Source organism: Barbus barbus (assembly GCF_936440315.1).
Source record: "Barbus barbus genome assembly, chromosome: 29".
Taxonomy (NCBI): domain Eukaryota; kingdom Metazoa; phylum Chordata; class Actinopteri; order Cypriniformes; family Cyprinidae; genus Barbus; species Barbus barbus.
In genome coordinates, this window is record NC_136757.1 from 19,711,909 (window position 1) to 19,728,359 (window position 16,451).

General features: G+C 36.2%; 1 protein-coding gene across 2 annotated transcripts; it reads right to left on the minus strand.

The window, feature by feature from the left end:
- Positions 1-5,555: 5,555 nt before the first annotated feature.
- On the minus strand, positions 5,556-14,448 carry LOC306849760 (major facilitator superfamily domain-containing protein 12-like). 2 transcript variants are annotated; one of them, XM_079385052.1, is made up of 10 exons: positions 13,982-14,448; positions 10,567-10,777; positions 10,035-10,167; positions 9,469-9,663; positions 9,229-9,321; positions 8,662-8,754; positions 8,413-8,583; positions 7,421-7,515; positions 6,991-7,115; positions 5,556-6,211 (listed from the first exon to the last, which is right to left on the minus strand). In XM_079385052.1, exons 1-10 carry the CDS (start codon positions 14,247-14,249, stop codon positions 6,204-6,206), a joined length of 1,392 nt encoding a protein of 463 aa, XP_079241178.1. In that variant the 5' UTR covers positions 14,250-14,448; the 3' UTR covers positions 5,556-6,203. The 2 variants fall into 2 exon arrangements, with proteins under 2 accessions (XP_079241178.1, XP_079241179.1); XM_079385053.1 differs by lacking the exon at positions 8,413-8,583.
- Between the last annotated feature and the right edge of the window lie 2,003 nt (positions 14,449-16,451).

Sequence of the window (16,451 nt, forward strand, 5' to 3'; positions counted from 1 at the left end):
TTGGCTGAACACAACATTTTTTAGAGTGCATGGTGGAGGTGGTGTCATGGCATGGGCATGTATGGCTGTCTCTGAAACAGGCCCTCTCAACTTTACTGATGACTTAATATATGATGACAGTAGCAGAATGAATTTGGAACGGTACAAAACCATCTTGACTACCAATATTCAAGAAAATGCCACCAGATTCATTGGGAAGTGCTTCATATTGCATCAGGACAATGACCCAAAACACCCTGCCAGTTCAGTCAAGGAATTTATAAGATTTAAATCCGATTGAACATGAATTTCACCAGCTGAAGAGGAGAGTAAAGGCAGAAACTCCCCAAAACAAGCAACAATTGGAATTAGCTGCATTAAAGGCTGGGAAAAGCATTTCAAAGGATGAGACCAAGAGTCTGGTGATGTCTATGGATTGTGCGCAAGGGATCTGCAACTAAATAATAGCTTTGAATCTTTTATATCTGCCTTATGTTCAACTGTCCCAATACTTATGCTCGCATCAGTGGGATGAACTCTAAAAGTGCTGTTCTTTTTATTTGGTAAAACATATATGTGTTGAAACGGCTAATAATAAAATGTGACATTCTGTAGTTTTGTCTGATATTCATCTTTTAATCGTATTTGCAAATGTCTTGACTCCACAGCCAACAGAGCAGTTTTGTCTTTACTGTTCCAATGCTTATGGAGGGCACTGTATATTCACACAATAGCAATAAATTATTCATAATTTATTGATTCCCCATTTCTTTTTCATCTTTTAAATTTTCCTTTATAAAATGCCTACATGACATGCAGGTAAACAAAATTAAATTTATTTATTTTAAAATGACTTAATTAATTATAAGCTTTTCATTAAACTCACAAAGCCCCTGCAGTTCCTTCATGAACCCCAGTTTAGAAAACCTTCAATTCACTTTATGTTGTTAATAACAATGAATAGAAAATATTTGATTTTTCGTTTAATTTTAATATCAATATGTTACAATATTATCCTATTTAAATCAATGTGATAAACAAGTTAGGTTAAAAGTAATCTAAAAATAATCAAAAAGTAATCTACCCAGCTCTGATTATTTTATTGCACTGTCATAACTATAAACACATAGTTTTACCATTTACCGTACTACACATGTTTTTCTTCTGGTAATTTGCCAATAGCTCCTAATAAAATAAGTCTCTTACTTAAGTGTTGCAAAATAGGGGAGACAGAGATTCTTTGATTATGAGTTCTATTTGATTTTGCCGTTATGTGCAGCTCCTGTCCTGTGTAGAAATATCACACGAGCAAGCGTGTGAATCGATTGTGGTCACAATGCCGCAGGTAATCCCAACCATGCTGATACTGAAAATGATTTTACAGGCTGCAACAATTAAATATTGAGTGATTACATATTATACTGCCACAATTACTTTTGTCTATTTTGCTCTGCTAACATAAATAGAACAAAGCCACGACAGAATGAATGGTTTCGCCAGTTCACATTAGTGGTGTTTAGTTCCTGAATGACTTTTCTGAACGAATCGGTAGAATGATTCAGTGATGATTCAGTGACTCGCCCATAAAGTGTCACTTGTTTCATTCCTGAATGAAGCATTGTTTTGAATGAATCATTTGAATGAATAATTCAAATCCTTCAAATCGTAGGTCCTTACTTGGACCTACGATGTAACCGGCAGAAAAATACCCACAAGTAATGAACAGACTGTCTGAAACACACAAACATAGACATGCTAAGTGATATAAACAATGAAAACTCCCAGTGCTGTTGGATTCTATCAACACTCTTTAAACGCTGCTCAGCCAATCATATTTGAGAATTAGAACTACCTACTGAATAATAATATATATACTGTATTGTTTATGTTTGAGTCTCAAAAATGGGAAACCTCATGGTGTTCAATTTGGAACAACAAATAACTTGTTTTTATAGAGGCTTGTTGGCCTCCAAAGTGCATAATAATACTACTGACTTATATTCCAGCCAGAGACCAGTTGGCCAACCACAATTCTGTAAGGACAGGATATTGGGTCAGACACTTCAACTCACATCCAGCTTGCAGGAGAAAACAGAGCTCTCTGTGATGCTAAAACGAACCACATGAACCAAACTCACTCTTTGACTTTAGAAAAGGGCATGACAATAGACAAAGAGCAAACCTCAGACAAGAATGTCATTTTGACTAACCTAAATGATAGTGTGGACAGCTTTAGTCACTGCATCAAATTTGGCTAAATGCTGATGTTGTTTATGCATTGCTGTCATTAATGACTTTGGCCCTGCTTGTTTACAAATCATCTGTCATGGCACATCAGCCTCTGCTACGATCATGGCAATTGAGGTCTGTCTGAAATGAATCATGGGTGACACCAAAAAGCACTGTAAGTCAGAACAGCAGCTGATGCTTGACGAATTCGAATCCAGTTCCAAAAGGTTCAAGCAAGGCCTCCATCCCAGCTGGGGGCTGGAAACCTCACTCTTGCACATTCTTTGGTCATCCACAATGATTCGTGATCTATCCTTATTCTGACAATAATCACATGCTCTCTGCCAGTGACCTTTTCTCTCTCTCTCTAATTGCCTTCTCTTAAAGGTTTTTCATGATTTTTGAAGGAGAGTGTGTGGTGAAACTGCAAAGTAACTCTCAAGGACCCATCAAATGCCCACATATTCCCCCAGCCAAGACAAAAATCCTTCAGAAATTATTTTTGAAGGAGATGATATAAGCAAACTTGTAAAACCCATATTATGGTAGATTTTTCATTAGGCTATTTGTTCGTATACTTAAAGCCCAGTTCCAGTGGCATAATGGACAAGGATTGTGGTTTGAGTCTCACCTGGTTGATGAGCAATACTTACCATTCCAATAATATTCATGAAGTGCAGTCTGTCAAACTTCCTGTACCCATGAGTCATCTACTAATTGTACAACTGTACACCATAATGAATTTCAGATGTAGTATCTTCAGTACTTAGTTTATAATTCATACGTTCCACTCCATAAAAATCTCGATTATCAACTGTTTTTTCAATGCCACATTTGTTAGCTAACGTCAACTATTCTGAAGACGTTTGAAATAAAATAATGAAGTTTATATATATATATATATACTTAATTATAATAAAATGATAACATATTCTTTGTTATATTTTATTTGACAACGAAGTGCATTGTTAGTCCACTGGGACGCTGAGCTTGGCATTTCACGCAGGCCAAAATGTCGCTCCTCAAGCTTCCTGGGAGGAATTAAATAGATTTGGTTACATATCATTTTCAGCCATGGGAAGAAAATAAATCATACATTTACTGGAATATCGATATGAAAACAAAGAACGACGAACATTTAAATAAAACAAACCAAATGAAAAACTACGTTTTAAATAGACTTTGAAATGGTCAGCATGCTGTTGTGCCACAGGAGTGCTAAATGTCAAGTTTCTGTTTATACACGAGTATGACATGCTAGTTGTAATTTAAAAAGCACTAGAGGACAGTTTTTGGGTAAAGTCCAGCTTGAAAGAAGAATATGATAAACGATGACATCCTCTCCATCCAAATCCGCACAATGTGGAAGACGTTCTCGTTTTAAAAGACACGCTCTCAAACATTACCATAGTAACCATCATATTCCAGATAAATTCATAACGTTTGTTCCACCAAAGATAGGCTATTCATAAAAGTGTGCCAAACAACTCTGGTCCCCTCAAAATAGCATTTTTGCCAAAACTGTATTTGTATAAGATGAAAATCAGAATGTGCAAGACATTGAATGTTCCAATTTCAAATGGACTAAGACTATGGTAATCACAGTTTCCCCCAACAGTGTACCACATAGATACAATAATTGTTGCCAAAACTGTCATACAATAGTCTACATAAACCACATGAAATCCAACTTTCAGCTATACTGACTTAACAATGTAGCAAAACGTCATTTTTATATGAGATGCAAAAGTCGTCCTATATATGTCCCAGTTCAAAAAGTCAAAAGCTTTATATTCGTCATCAGTCTCCATTGAATGCTGTTGGGGAACTAAACAACTCTTACCACACTTATAATGAGCAGTCTATAAAAGTATATAAAGTAAAGGATTTGGCAGCTTGTGTGTGATTTGCCTGACCTCTCTGAATCCCTCCATACAGCAACCCCAGTATTCTTGGGTGGCTGTCCCCTACCTCTGCTCCCCTCACGATGTAATCTTATATCATTCACACCACTCTGCCTCCATCCAAGTACAGGCCATGGTCCAGACTCCAATTAGTGGTCACACTAACAGGCGGAGATGACGCCTGCCCCTCAAATTACCCACAGCAGCATGTTTAAAGACTGCAAGGGGGGTATTGCTGCTGACACACCGTGGGCTGATACCCAGGAGTCAGGCAGCTCTGCTTTAATTAAAGGGTGAATTTGCATTTGTTTCTGCTGCTTGTGTTTCAGAAATTTATTTCAAATGGCAATGCCACCCAGTATAATGACCCGAGTGTATTCAGGTATGACGGCGGGACGGCATTGATGGACTATATGCAGAGCTCCAGGAGGGAAGCAGGGCTGTAATCTTCAAAAACTTCTGTGGCTCAACTTTTTTATTTGTATGATAGAATCAGTGTGCCATAAACTCAACAAACGCTGTATAGATCCTTCCCTTTTAATGCCTATGTGCAATTTTAAATGGGTTTCTCAAATGGAAACTGCAGGGAGTTTGAGAGTTGATTAAATGGATAATTAATTAAATCCAGTGTAAATTAAAAATGGGGATGCTCAATTAATCAAATTATTCAGCTTTTGCATACATATTTGTTTGCATAATTTTCAGTATTTTTGAGGATATAAGTTTGAAGCATTCCATTAGTATTCTGCCCAAATAAAAGCTGGAAATAATTAGACATAAATATTAGTATTTAACAAAAAAAGTAAATCATGTAATATTATTTTTTTATTTGACAGTTCAACTGTAATTTACATTAGAATACTAAATGTCACTTTCTTTTTATAGAGCTAAAATAATAATCAATCAGTAATAAGTATTAATATTAATGTGCTGTTAAATTATTAACTTAAAATCTCAAGGGTATTTTAAGTACATATTTTTGTATAAAGGGTGCGGCTGAAAAAAATATTTATTATTCATTTTTTAATTTTACAGTACATTTGTAACAGTAATAAATCTGTGTTCCTTTTTATGATTAGAGTTAAATTTATAATAATCACAATAATTAATATTAATAAGTAATGGCACTGTTTATTTTTGATGACACAAGTTGAAACATGATGGATGACAATGGCCAAATTGAAGTTCTTTTTCTACTTTGTGAATTTCCTAAATCCACTGCAGTGCCACGAAGCTCCTTAACATGTCTCCCTCTAGTGGATAAACATGTAACTGCCATGCAAATTAACTTCGGGTGAGCTCAGAGCGTCAAAGAAGTATTCATGTTTTCTCTTGGCAGAGCAGTAAATAGCTTTAAAAGGCTGTGTCAGTGAATTAAGCCGTGAAGATTTCTTTGTTCTGGTCCATAGAATGTAAATGCAGAACCAATGACAACGAGAAATGGAATGACACCATCAAAACTTTCAGTTTTAATAAAAATGTGACAACTCTCTTACAAGTATCACGTGTACCACTTCAAAACAGTACAGGCATAACCGCCTGAACAAGCTTTACTGCAAACATATTTGTGCTATTCCAACTTTACAGCAAGTCACTTTGCATAAAAGCATCTGCAAAGCTCTCAAGAATAGTCAGTTTCTGTATTGTAATCAAAAGGCACTTAAAGTTATCATACAGACTAGATGTGTTTTTCATTTCCAGTGGAATTCTCAGAAATGTTCGGGAAATTTTCAGCAGAGCAACTTCCTCCTCTTGAATGTGTCGTATTATTGTTGTCCTGTTCGAATTGTAACTCTATGTGACAGACCTGAGCTCATATTTTAAAACGTCACACAAAGAGGCTGTTGACAGTCTAAGAACAATGCTGAAACTCGCATCTCCGAAGTGCTGAGACAAGAACTCGTGACCACAGCGCAGCAAATTTTCTTCTCTTCCTTGTTACTGGTTAGTTACAAAAGGACGCATAGTGTTTCCTCTGCAGTGCGGCCAAGTCTTTCACAGAATGTTGAGTGTTTTCAAGTTTTTAACACACTTGTCAGTTCAGTATACCATTGATCTCACGGCCGTCCGTCTCATCGTCATGTATACCCATCAGCCCTCTGATGACCACGAGACCCGAGGAGGCAGTAATGGATTTGTAATAGGAATACAAGGAAATAATGTGAATAAGTATATTTACAGATAAAAAGTTTAGATAAATGCTACAACTAAGCATACGATGTTATTGCAAAATGTCAGCCAACATTGAGAAAGAAAAAGGTTTTACAAAATGTATTATAACCTGCAAATTCATCATATTTAATGTTAAACAGAAACATTTTTCAAATGGTGCTTTAGATTGAGATTTACAGTGAAAAGCATTATGCCAAAAAAAATTTTTTCAAAATGTTTACTTCATAATGTTACTCTAAAAATAGAGAATAATATTCAGATAATATTTAAATAATTAGCTTTTTCCCATTATTGTATTTTGAAAAAACAAACAAACAACAACAACATGTTGTCTTTACATTATCATGCTGTCTTTATATGGTTCATATGGTCTTATAAATAAAAAAAGAACATGAGGACTGTCAGCTTAAATAGTAATTACAATTTAATTCGACCACCATCATTTAGTACCATAGTATATTTATCAAAGAACCATTAAAATAGAAATATATTTGGGGTTTTTTTATTCAGCCAACAGAAATTCCCTTTCTCCCGAGTATGTATGGTTTCCTCTGGAAATCTAGTTCCCCTTTCAATGTAGAACAAAGATCAGCAGCTGTCATAAAATTTGTGTTACCAAGCCATCATGTCCACCATTTCAGGCTAGGAAAGATTTTAGTGGTTTAACAATACATTTTCAAAGGTTTCAAAAATTTCCAGGACTCACGTCGGCGAATTGCGATGGGCCAGATGAGAAGGGTAGAGAGACAGAGAGCTGCAACGCCAGCCACACCGCCGGTGACGATCACCATGACAGTGCGGTAAAACCATTTGCAGTCAGAGTCCAGTGTGCTGTAAATAAAGCACAAAAGCACGTGAGTAATCTACATAAAACATGAGACAATGAAGAGTTACACTTCCACAGACTAGATATACACTACTGAATACACATAGGCCAACTGTAACACACACATTACAACAACCAGTGAATAGCTGTCCTAAAATGAGACCAGAGGATAATCATAGCCATTGTGCATTTAAGATTGTATTTGCAGACAAGCAGGGTATTTAAAGAATCTACATTCCCAGCCACTACGGTCAGGAGCCTGGAATTGAAATGGAATTAAAGGAGAATGGAAATTCTGGATTGTACTCACTGACAGGGATGTAAAGACTGTATTATCATCACTCCGATTCCATTTGCCACCTTATCAGTGAAGCTCATTGCACCGTACACGAAAGCACCACTTTGCTGTTAAAACATATATTTTCATTAGCATTATTGAAAAGTAGCTCTGAAGTGGTTCCTTTAGGGCTCCAGACAGAAAAATGTCATATATCATATTTCTAAAATGACACATTTTGCTTAAAGCCAAATCAACCTTAAAAGAATAACTGTTCAAGTCCTCTATCCATAATATTGCTTATTCCAGTGAAAAAATCATCTTGTCTGAATCAGGAGAGAAATATGCACAGATAAAGCACTGTTTCTAAGTGAAAACATTTAATGGTGGATTTGTATCTCGCAAGCATGTGGCTTTTCACTTCACAATGAGATGTTAACTGTTGGACTTTAGTCATGTAGATTATTTGTGGATCATTGTGATGTTTTTATTAGCTGTTTGAACTCTCAAACTGACGGCACCCATTCACTGCTGTTAATGGTGAGCAAGTGATGTAATGCTAAATTTTCAGCAAATTTTCATTTTTGGGGGAACTATTCCTTTAAAAAGAGTTAATAAGGGTCATTTGTTAGCTAAATGGGCATTATGCTTGTGCTGTGCTCATTGCTGCAAAGAAACGTTGGTAAACATTGTGTTTGGTAAAGATTTAATATCTTATGAAAACACATGTGGAAAGACAAAGTATGTCTGACTGATTTTAGATTTTAAATTACTATCAGAAATGTTTTTGTCATTTTTGCAACCATTTTCATCGCAGTTTGGGAGCCCTGCATATTTTATTTTAAGTCCATTTGCACAGGAATTGAATGAGCAAATTCAATTTAAAGCCCAAATTGCACAGAAAGAATAAACAAGACCGAGCTACCAAGCTGATAACCAACCGATGACTTGCATTAATTGCATCTGATGTGTGTAAAGCCCCTCAAAAATAGGTTTATAAGTTATCACTTGATATCATCATATACTCTTTGATCGCCGATGAGTTTGGCAGTCATGGACAGTGACATGACCAGAATGACAGCAGATCCAGCTCCCAGCAGCACAGCGGCTCCATAAACCCGTGTACCCATGTTTGCGTCCACCAAAACCCAAAAGGAAAACACCATTATGGGCACAAGACCTACAAAATAGGCCATCTGCAAAGGCAGAAATTAAATATGAGGCATTTTGAGTCACAGTATGTTGAAGCAGTGAGTGAAACCGTGAAAACTTACAGAAGTGCCGATCCATTTGTTAACAGGCTTCATAACCAGAGAAGACATAAATCCACTGACATACATGACCAGGGGAATAGTTGCAATGTAGTTCTGCAAAAAAAAAGGGAGGATATTCTGCTCAATACTGGCCAAACCAGCTTCACTGTACACATGTGGTATTGTAATTAAAAGTACAAATACACTGTGTTAATATTATTTCTTTGTATAAGCAATAACAGTTAACACGCTACATTGTTCCATTTGATCCCTTTGGCTTTCACTGCATGGACAAAAACATATTTTGTGTTCCACACAGTTATTTTAGTGTAATTTATAAACCGTTCTAGTGTTTATTCATATTTTAAAATGACATTTTTTGTTAGATATTTAGTTTTTATTTAAGTTTTTATAATTTTGTTATGTGCTTCTGTCATTTTTATTAGGGTTGAGAGATTCTAGAGTAAATGATGATTAGAAATGTTTCTTTTTAGGTGAACTATCCCTTTAACATTCTCATGGTTACTGGATTTTGATGATCCACCCAAAAAAACTTTGATTTGTATTAGTAAGTGTCATGTTTCTCACCTTTGGAAGTGATAAGGAGTTTGTCAGATACATTGGGATGTATGTTTGGGACAAATTTACAATCAGTCTTGTGCACATATATAGTACTGCAACCTGAAGTAGGAAAACAAAAATGTACCTTTATTGTTATTCAACAGCATGCTGTGAAATATTTCATTATTAGATGGATTTTTACTTGTTTGTAGAGTACATAATAAAGCTTTTTGTGTGTCTGTGTTGTTCAGATCTCCATGAGATCACCTGATAGAAGGCAGGCTCAACGAGCCAGTGTTTCCACAAGAGCATGGGTCCAGAGATCTGTGAAGAGTCAGGGATTGAAGGCTGAGATTTCCCAGTCTCTTCTCTCTCCTGAGGCTGGACTCCTTCCTCCTTAGTGCCCAGGTGAAAGATGACGGAGGTAACAGTACCGATGGCCCATATTATGAGCGCCAGATACTGTCACAACAAAGATAAAACAGATATTACAAGGAAATTAAATAGTAGATGATATTTTGAAGAATGTTGGTAACCAAACAGTTTCCGTTCCTATTGATTTCCATTCTATTTTTTGCCCACACAATGAAAACGAATGGGAACGGAAACTGGTTACCAAAATTCTTCAAAATATCTTTGTTTGTTACTTTCAGAATATATATCTCCTTTTATTATTTTCCACAAGGAAGAAAGTCATACAGGTTTAGAACGACAGAATTTTTATTTTGGGGTAGACAATCCCTTTAACTCTGATTGTAAATGTTTTCAGCTTGATAGACATCGTAAGTACTAAATCTTTCGATTTGACTGGGTATATATTTGCATTTACTCACTCTGAATGTGGGAATATCAACCCAGCCCAGACTCTGGGAAGTCGATGGGTCTTCTGTATGTTGGGATTGGAAGTGGAACAAGAGCCATGCTACAGCATAGACCGCAATGTTTGCCACCACTGTGAAAGCATACCTGTTCAGGAAAGCAAACAATTTTATGTATATCAATAACAATGTTAAATAAGGCCACAAAATGACTTCCATGAAAGCCAAAGTTTAATTTAAAGTCTGACATTGAAGTGTAGCAGATTATTGACAAAGAAAAACGTAGACAGGAACTAAGAATGCAAGTAAAAAAAAAAATTACCAGATCAATTTTTTTTTTTTAATTAAACGTGCATGGACAAATTGTTCAAAATAAGATAACATGCATTTAAAAAAATAGCTTTAAAATGAGAAAACCATTTTATAATTTTTGTCTGTTTTATTTCTACGACAAAATGTGTCTAACAAGTTAGGCAACGTGTGTGTCTTTGCAACATTATTGCTCTACATTGGTTTTGTGACTTGAGGAGGTAGTGATACTGTATACCTGTATGATGTTAGTTCAACTTTGGCATGCTCACATGTGACCAGTTCAGGAATGAGCGACAGGTGGGATATCTGGGTAGCAGCCCAGCCGAATTGGAAGATAAGGATGAGTGGGATGGTGTAAATCATTCCTGTGGTTTGTGGGCTTTTCTCATCACATCCAATGCAGGGGTTGAATATGAAGGGAAAGGAGGCAAACACGCTTATTGTTCCTGGGAGGAAATGGACAGTAAACTGAACAGTTAGTGCTGTGTAATGATGACAGTAAGGAAGTGACATCATTTGGACCTTTTCTGCAGCATAACGCAATTAATTTTGCCAAGTTTGACAAAGTTATTGTGAGAAAAACAAAGATTCAAAACAAATATTTTTCTTTAATTTATGGTAAATTTATTAAATAAATGTGACCCTGGACCACAAAACCAGTCATTAGTCGCTGGGGTATATTTGTAGCAATAGCCAAAAATACACTGTATGGATTTTTCTTTTATGCCAAAAATCATTAGGACATTAAGTAAAGATCATGTTTCGTGAAGATATTTTGTAAATTTCCAACTGTAAATATATCAAAACTTAATTTTTAAGTTAAGAACTTCATTTAGACAACTTTAAAGGCGATTTTCTCAATACTTCGATTTTTTTTCCAGATTTTTTCCAGATTCCAGATTTTCAAATAGTTGTATCTCGGCCAAATATTGTCTGATTCTAACAAACCATACATCAATGGAAAGATTATTTATTCAGCTTCCAGATAACGCATACATCTGAATTTCTGAAAAATTGACCCTTATAAACATAAGGTTTTGTGGTCCAGGGTCACAAATATTTCAAGTGGTAAGTGTTTATAATATAGCCCTACCCTTTGTTCCAAACCAGTGGTGCTGCTACTACAGGTGTATCTCAAAAAATTAGAATATCGTGAAAAACTTAATTTTTTTGTAACTTATTTCAAAAAGTTAAACTTTCATATATATTTTAGATTCATTACATGTAAAGTAAGACATTTCAAAAGTTTTTTTGTTTTAATTTTGATGATTAGAGCTTATACAGCTCATGAAAGTCAGAATCCAGTATCTCCAAATATTAGAATATTTCCTAAGATCAATCAAAAAAAGGATTTGCAAAGCAGAAAAGATCAAGTTCTTTAAAGTATGTTTATGCACTCAATACTTTGTCAGGGCTCCTTTAGCACAAATTCCAGCATCAGTGAGGTGTGGCATGGAAGCGATCAGCCTGTGGCACTGCTGAGGCACTACTGAGACTTCAGCTCGTCTGGATTGTTGGATCAACTGTTTCTCATCTTTCTCTTGAAAATATCCCATAGATTCCATATGGGGTTCAGGTCAGGCATGTTGGCCAATCAAACACAATAACATCATGGTCAGCAAACCACTTGGAAGTGGTTTTGACACTGTGGGCAGGTGCTAAAGTCCTGCTGGAAAATGAAATCAGCATCTCCATAAAGCTTGTCAGCAGATGGAAGCATAAAGTGCTCCAAAATCTCCTGGTAGATGGCTGCATTGACTCTGGACTTGATAAAACACAATGGACCAACACTAGCAGATGTCACGGCAGCCCAAATCATCACTGACTGTGGAAACTTCAAACTGGACTTCAAGCAGCTTGGGTTCTGTGCCTCTCCACTCTTCCTCCAGACTCCAGACCTTGATTTCCAAATGAAATGCAAAATTAAAATTTACCTGAAAAGAGGACTTTGGACCACTGAGCAACAGTCCAGTTCTTTTTCTCCTTAGCCCAGGTAAGATGCTTCTGATGTTTCTGTTTCAGAAGTGGCTTGGTAGCCTTTTTCCTGAAGACGTCTGAGCTGGTGACTCTTGATGCACTGACTCCAGCTTCAGTCCACTCCTTGTGAAGCTCTCCCAAGTGTTTGAATCAGCTTTGCTTGACAGTATTCTCAAGCTTGCGGTCATCTCTGTTGCTTGTGCACCTTTTCCTACCCAAATTCTTCCTTCCAGTCAACTTTGCATTTAATATGCTTTGATACAGCACTCCTTGAACAGCCACCCCTTTCAGTAATGACCCTCTGTGACTTACCCTCTTTGTGGAGGGTGTCAATTATTGTCTTCTGGACCGTTGCCAAGTCAGCAGTCTTCACCATTATTGTGGTTTCAAAGAACAAGAGATACCCAGAATTTATACTGTATGGATGGTCATTTAATGGAACTCAAATATAAATATTATAATATACTGAGATACTGGATTTTGACTTTCATGAGCTGTAAGCTCTAATCATCAAAATTAAAACAAAAAAAACCTTTTGAAATATCTTACTTTACATGTTATGAATGTAAAATATATATGAAAGTTTCACTTTTTGAAAAAAGAAAAAAATCAAATTTTTCTACTCTATTCTAATTTTTTGAGGTGTACCTGTAAGTGACAGCTTAAGGCTAAATTTGCAAACCTGTTTCCCATTCTTAGCTGAGTTTTCTCCGCTTAAAATATTTGCCTACTGATGTAAAACGCCAAACACACAAATGACAAATAACACCACGTACAAAATGTATAGAAAACAGAATTTAGTTTGAGTTTTTGAAATTTACGATCAATTCATTGAACACAAGAAACACAGTTTCAAAGCTTTACTTTGTAGCCTATTCGTGGAAAGTGCATCTGACAGAAAGTGCATCTGACAAGCTTCCGTCTAATTTCCCCGTTTGCTTTGAATATGAATCATCGTCTGCACTTAATTCTTTAGCAGTAGTTTGCAGGGATTTTTAATGGGGTTTAGGTGGAATACTACGGAAGCGTATTGCATTCACTTGAGGAAAAAAAAATCTACTCTGTTTTTCTGAATTAACGAGTTAATTATCTCAGAATTACGAGATAATTTATTATGAAAAAAAAAGTTTTTGCTCTGTTTTTCTGAATTAATGACTTAATTATCTCGTAATTCTGAGATAATTAAGTCGTTAATTCAGAAAAACAGAGCAAAAACTTTTTTCATGAAAAATTATCGTAATTCTGAGATAATTAAGTCATTAATTCAGAAAAACAGAGCAAAAACTTTTTTTAATGAAAAATTATCTTGTAATTCTGAGATAATTAAGTCATTAATTCAGAAAAACAGAGCAAAAACTTTTTTTTTCATTAAAAATTATCTCGTAATTCTGAGATAATTAACTCGTTAATTCAGAAAAACAGAGTAGATTTTTTTTCCTCAAGTGAATGCAATATGCTTCCGTAGAATACCCCTCCTACAGATTATTATAAAGCATGGCAACTTGCTTTTATTTGATAAAAAGTAGCTAGGCTAATTAATTTATCCTATGGAAGCAAAAATTCAAGAAATATATCAGACAAAAATCAGAACGCGCGCGCCTCCACACACCGATCGAAACAGTCCATTAATTTAAGTTACAAAAACAGCTACAAGTTTGAGTTCGCACTCTTACCCACTAAATGCCAGGTCTTTCTTTTCCCATACTTTCCACATCCTGCCGTCCGATCGGATTCGTAACCAACAAGCAGAGTGCAGATCCCGTCCGCAATCTGACCGACCAGCAGCAGCGCACCTGCGTTCGTATCCTTGAAACCGAGAACCGAGTGATAATACACCAGTAAATACGTGAACCACATAGACGCGCAGAGGTCGTTGAAGAAATGTCCCACGGCGTACGCCAGGCGCCTGCACACGGGTAAAGGTACCGGCTTATCGGACATCGTGAATGAAGGAGACAGTAAAGAAAGAGTGACTCTCTTAAGCGCAGCTATACCAATGAGTCAAACAACTGAACTGAACCATGAAGCCCATTGACAAGGATCAGAGTGATGCTTTAGTTTTGAAGTAAAAGTGAAATGGTTGCTGCCACTGATTGTTTGCATCCAGCAGTGCCCGTTTTCGGTTTTAATTATCCATCTCACACCCACGCTATCCAGGGAAAGGGGATGTTACTATGACATGATTTTAATAGACAGTACATGCCCTCTTTTAAAAGAGGAAAGGAAAAGATATACGTCAACTTTTGACTCTGTTAACGAAACCAGCACATTATCAGAACTTAAATGTAAAGGTAAATTCTGGAAGCAACCAAGAGCTACACACACAAAAAAAAGAAGTTAACATATATAATCAAGTGCAAAAATAAATAAATAAATAAAAGCAATAAACCTAAATAATTCAATCAATTTAAATATTTCTAATGCATTAACCCATGGGTGGTTGCTTGAGCATTGCAGGCGCGCTTGTTGAGTTAAGTTTTGGCATAAGAAGCGGAGGAATAAGCAATCAAACAGCACAAATATGTTTTAGTAAAACAAAATCAATTTTTGTTCTGCATGTAACCAATAAAAGCATGAATTTAAGCTGATTAAGTAATATGATTGTCATTTTACATGGGACATGTACAACTTTAAATGTTTTTCTAGTTTGAAACATGCGATGTTAAGAGTTCCTAAAATAAAAATGCAGAATCTAACGTGTTACTAAATGACTAAACCAATCGCCTGACAACTATTATTTTTTTTAACCTCACAAGATCTGATGCATCAACCCTATCTCACTGCGAATTCGTACTAATTCGTACGAATTAACCAAGTGGCTAAATCGTACGATATCATACGAGCTGGGTCGTACGAAATCGTACGATTTGTTCATTGCATTTAGAACAAGCCCATCAAGACGAATTCGTACTAATTCGCACGATTTAATAAAATGTTTAAATCGTACTATATCGTACGATTTGTTCTTCGCGTTCAATAAGCGTGACCCAACTCTCGATAGGAAAACATCGCGATATTTTCCTGCCGTTTACACGTGCCACATCTCGGTAAGTAGGCTGTCACAGGGTGTCCCGATGTTCTGTATAAAGTCCATAATATGCTCTTAATCTATCAGATAGGATCCTAATGTTTGCTGGATTTTGCCAGTCATCTCTACTAAGTTACTATATTTGTTAAAAAACGGAGCATATAATGCTAGCTGGGGTTATTAAACGTTAGCTTGCACGGATCTTCGATCAATTTATCATGTTCATATGGGTGGAATTAATGGAAGTAGTTACCACCACTGTACTTCTATTGCAATTTAGTAGTTACAGCACCATAACAGCAACCCTTACTGTGCTTTTATCATAGCTACTGTGGTTCTACTGTTGTATTTTGTAGTTAAAACACAAGCAGTTATCACATTAACTGTAGTTCTAGCTTATGTATCGTAAAAGCACAGTTATCACAACACTTGCCTTCATGTTAAATCCTTTTATGTAAATACAAAAATTGTAATGTAATTGAATATTTGTTTATGTCTTGCAGTTACTTCAGCTCTACTCAGTCTTCCATGTATTTTTCCATCTACTCTTCCAACAATTCAACCCAACGGCTCTTTTAAGAGCCATCATTCACAAAAGCTCTCATTCACTCACTCACACACACACACACGCACGCACACGCACACACAAACTAAGACACTCACTCTCTCTCGCTCTCTCTCACTCTCACACACACACACACACACACACACTCTCTCTCTCTCTCTCTTACACACACGCATATACATACACGTTCTCTCTCTGAAACACACAAAAAACTCTCTCTCTCTCTCTCTCCCACTCTCTTTCACTCACACACACACAAACATGGCACCTGGAGCCACAACACGCCATTGTAGTGTTTGCTGCAAAGAGATTGGCAGTGCCTCGAAAACATGCAAATACTGTGGAATGAAGGTTAAATTGAAGAAAAATCTGGAAGACCAAAAACTTAAATTTGATGGCCAGTGGGCAGCCAAATTAAAAAAAGATGGCAATACTTGCAAAATTATGAATTCTGTGGACTTGCTTGTAAGCTTTATTTCAATATATGAAATTTATTATTTTCTAGAGACTCAAGCCTATTAGCAAAAAATAAACATCACTATACTTAAAA

Coding starts and splice junctions, on each gene's coding strand:
- LOC306849760 (XM_079385052.1), bottom strand. CDS start 14,249: ATGTCCGATAAGCCGGTACCTTTACCCGTGTGCAGGCGCCTGGCGTAC. Junction 10,778..13,981: donor AAAGACCTGGCATTTAGTGG/GTAAGAGTGCGA, acceptor ATTTCCTCCCAG/GAACAATAAGCGTGTTTGCC. Junction 8,755..9,228: donor ACTCCTTATCACTTCCAAAG/GTGAGAAACATG, acceptor TTTTTTTTGCAG/AACTACATTGCAACTATTCC.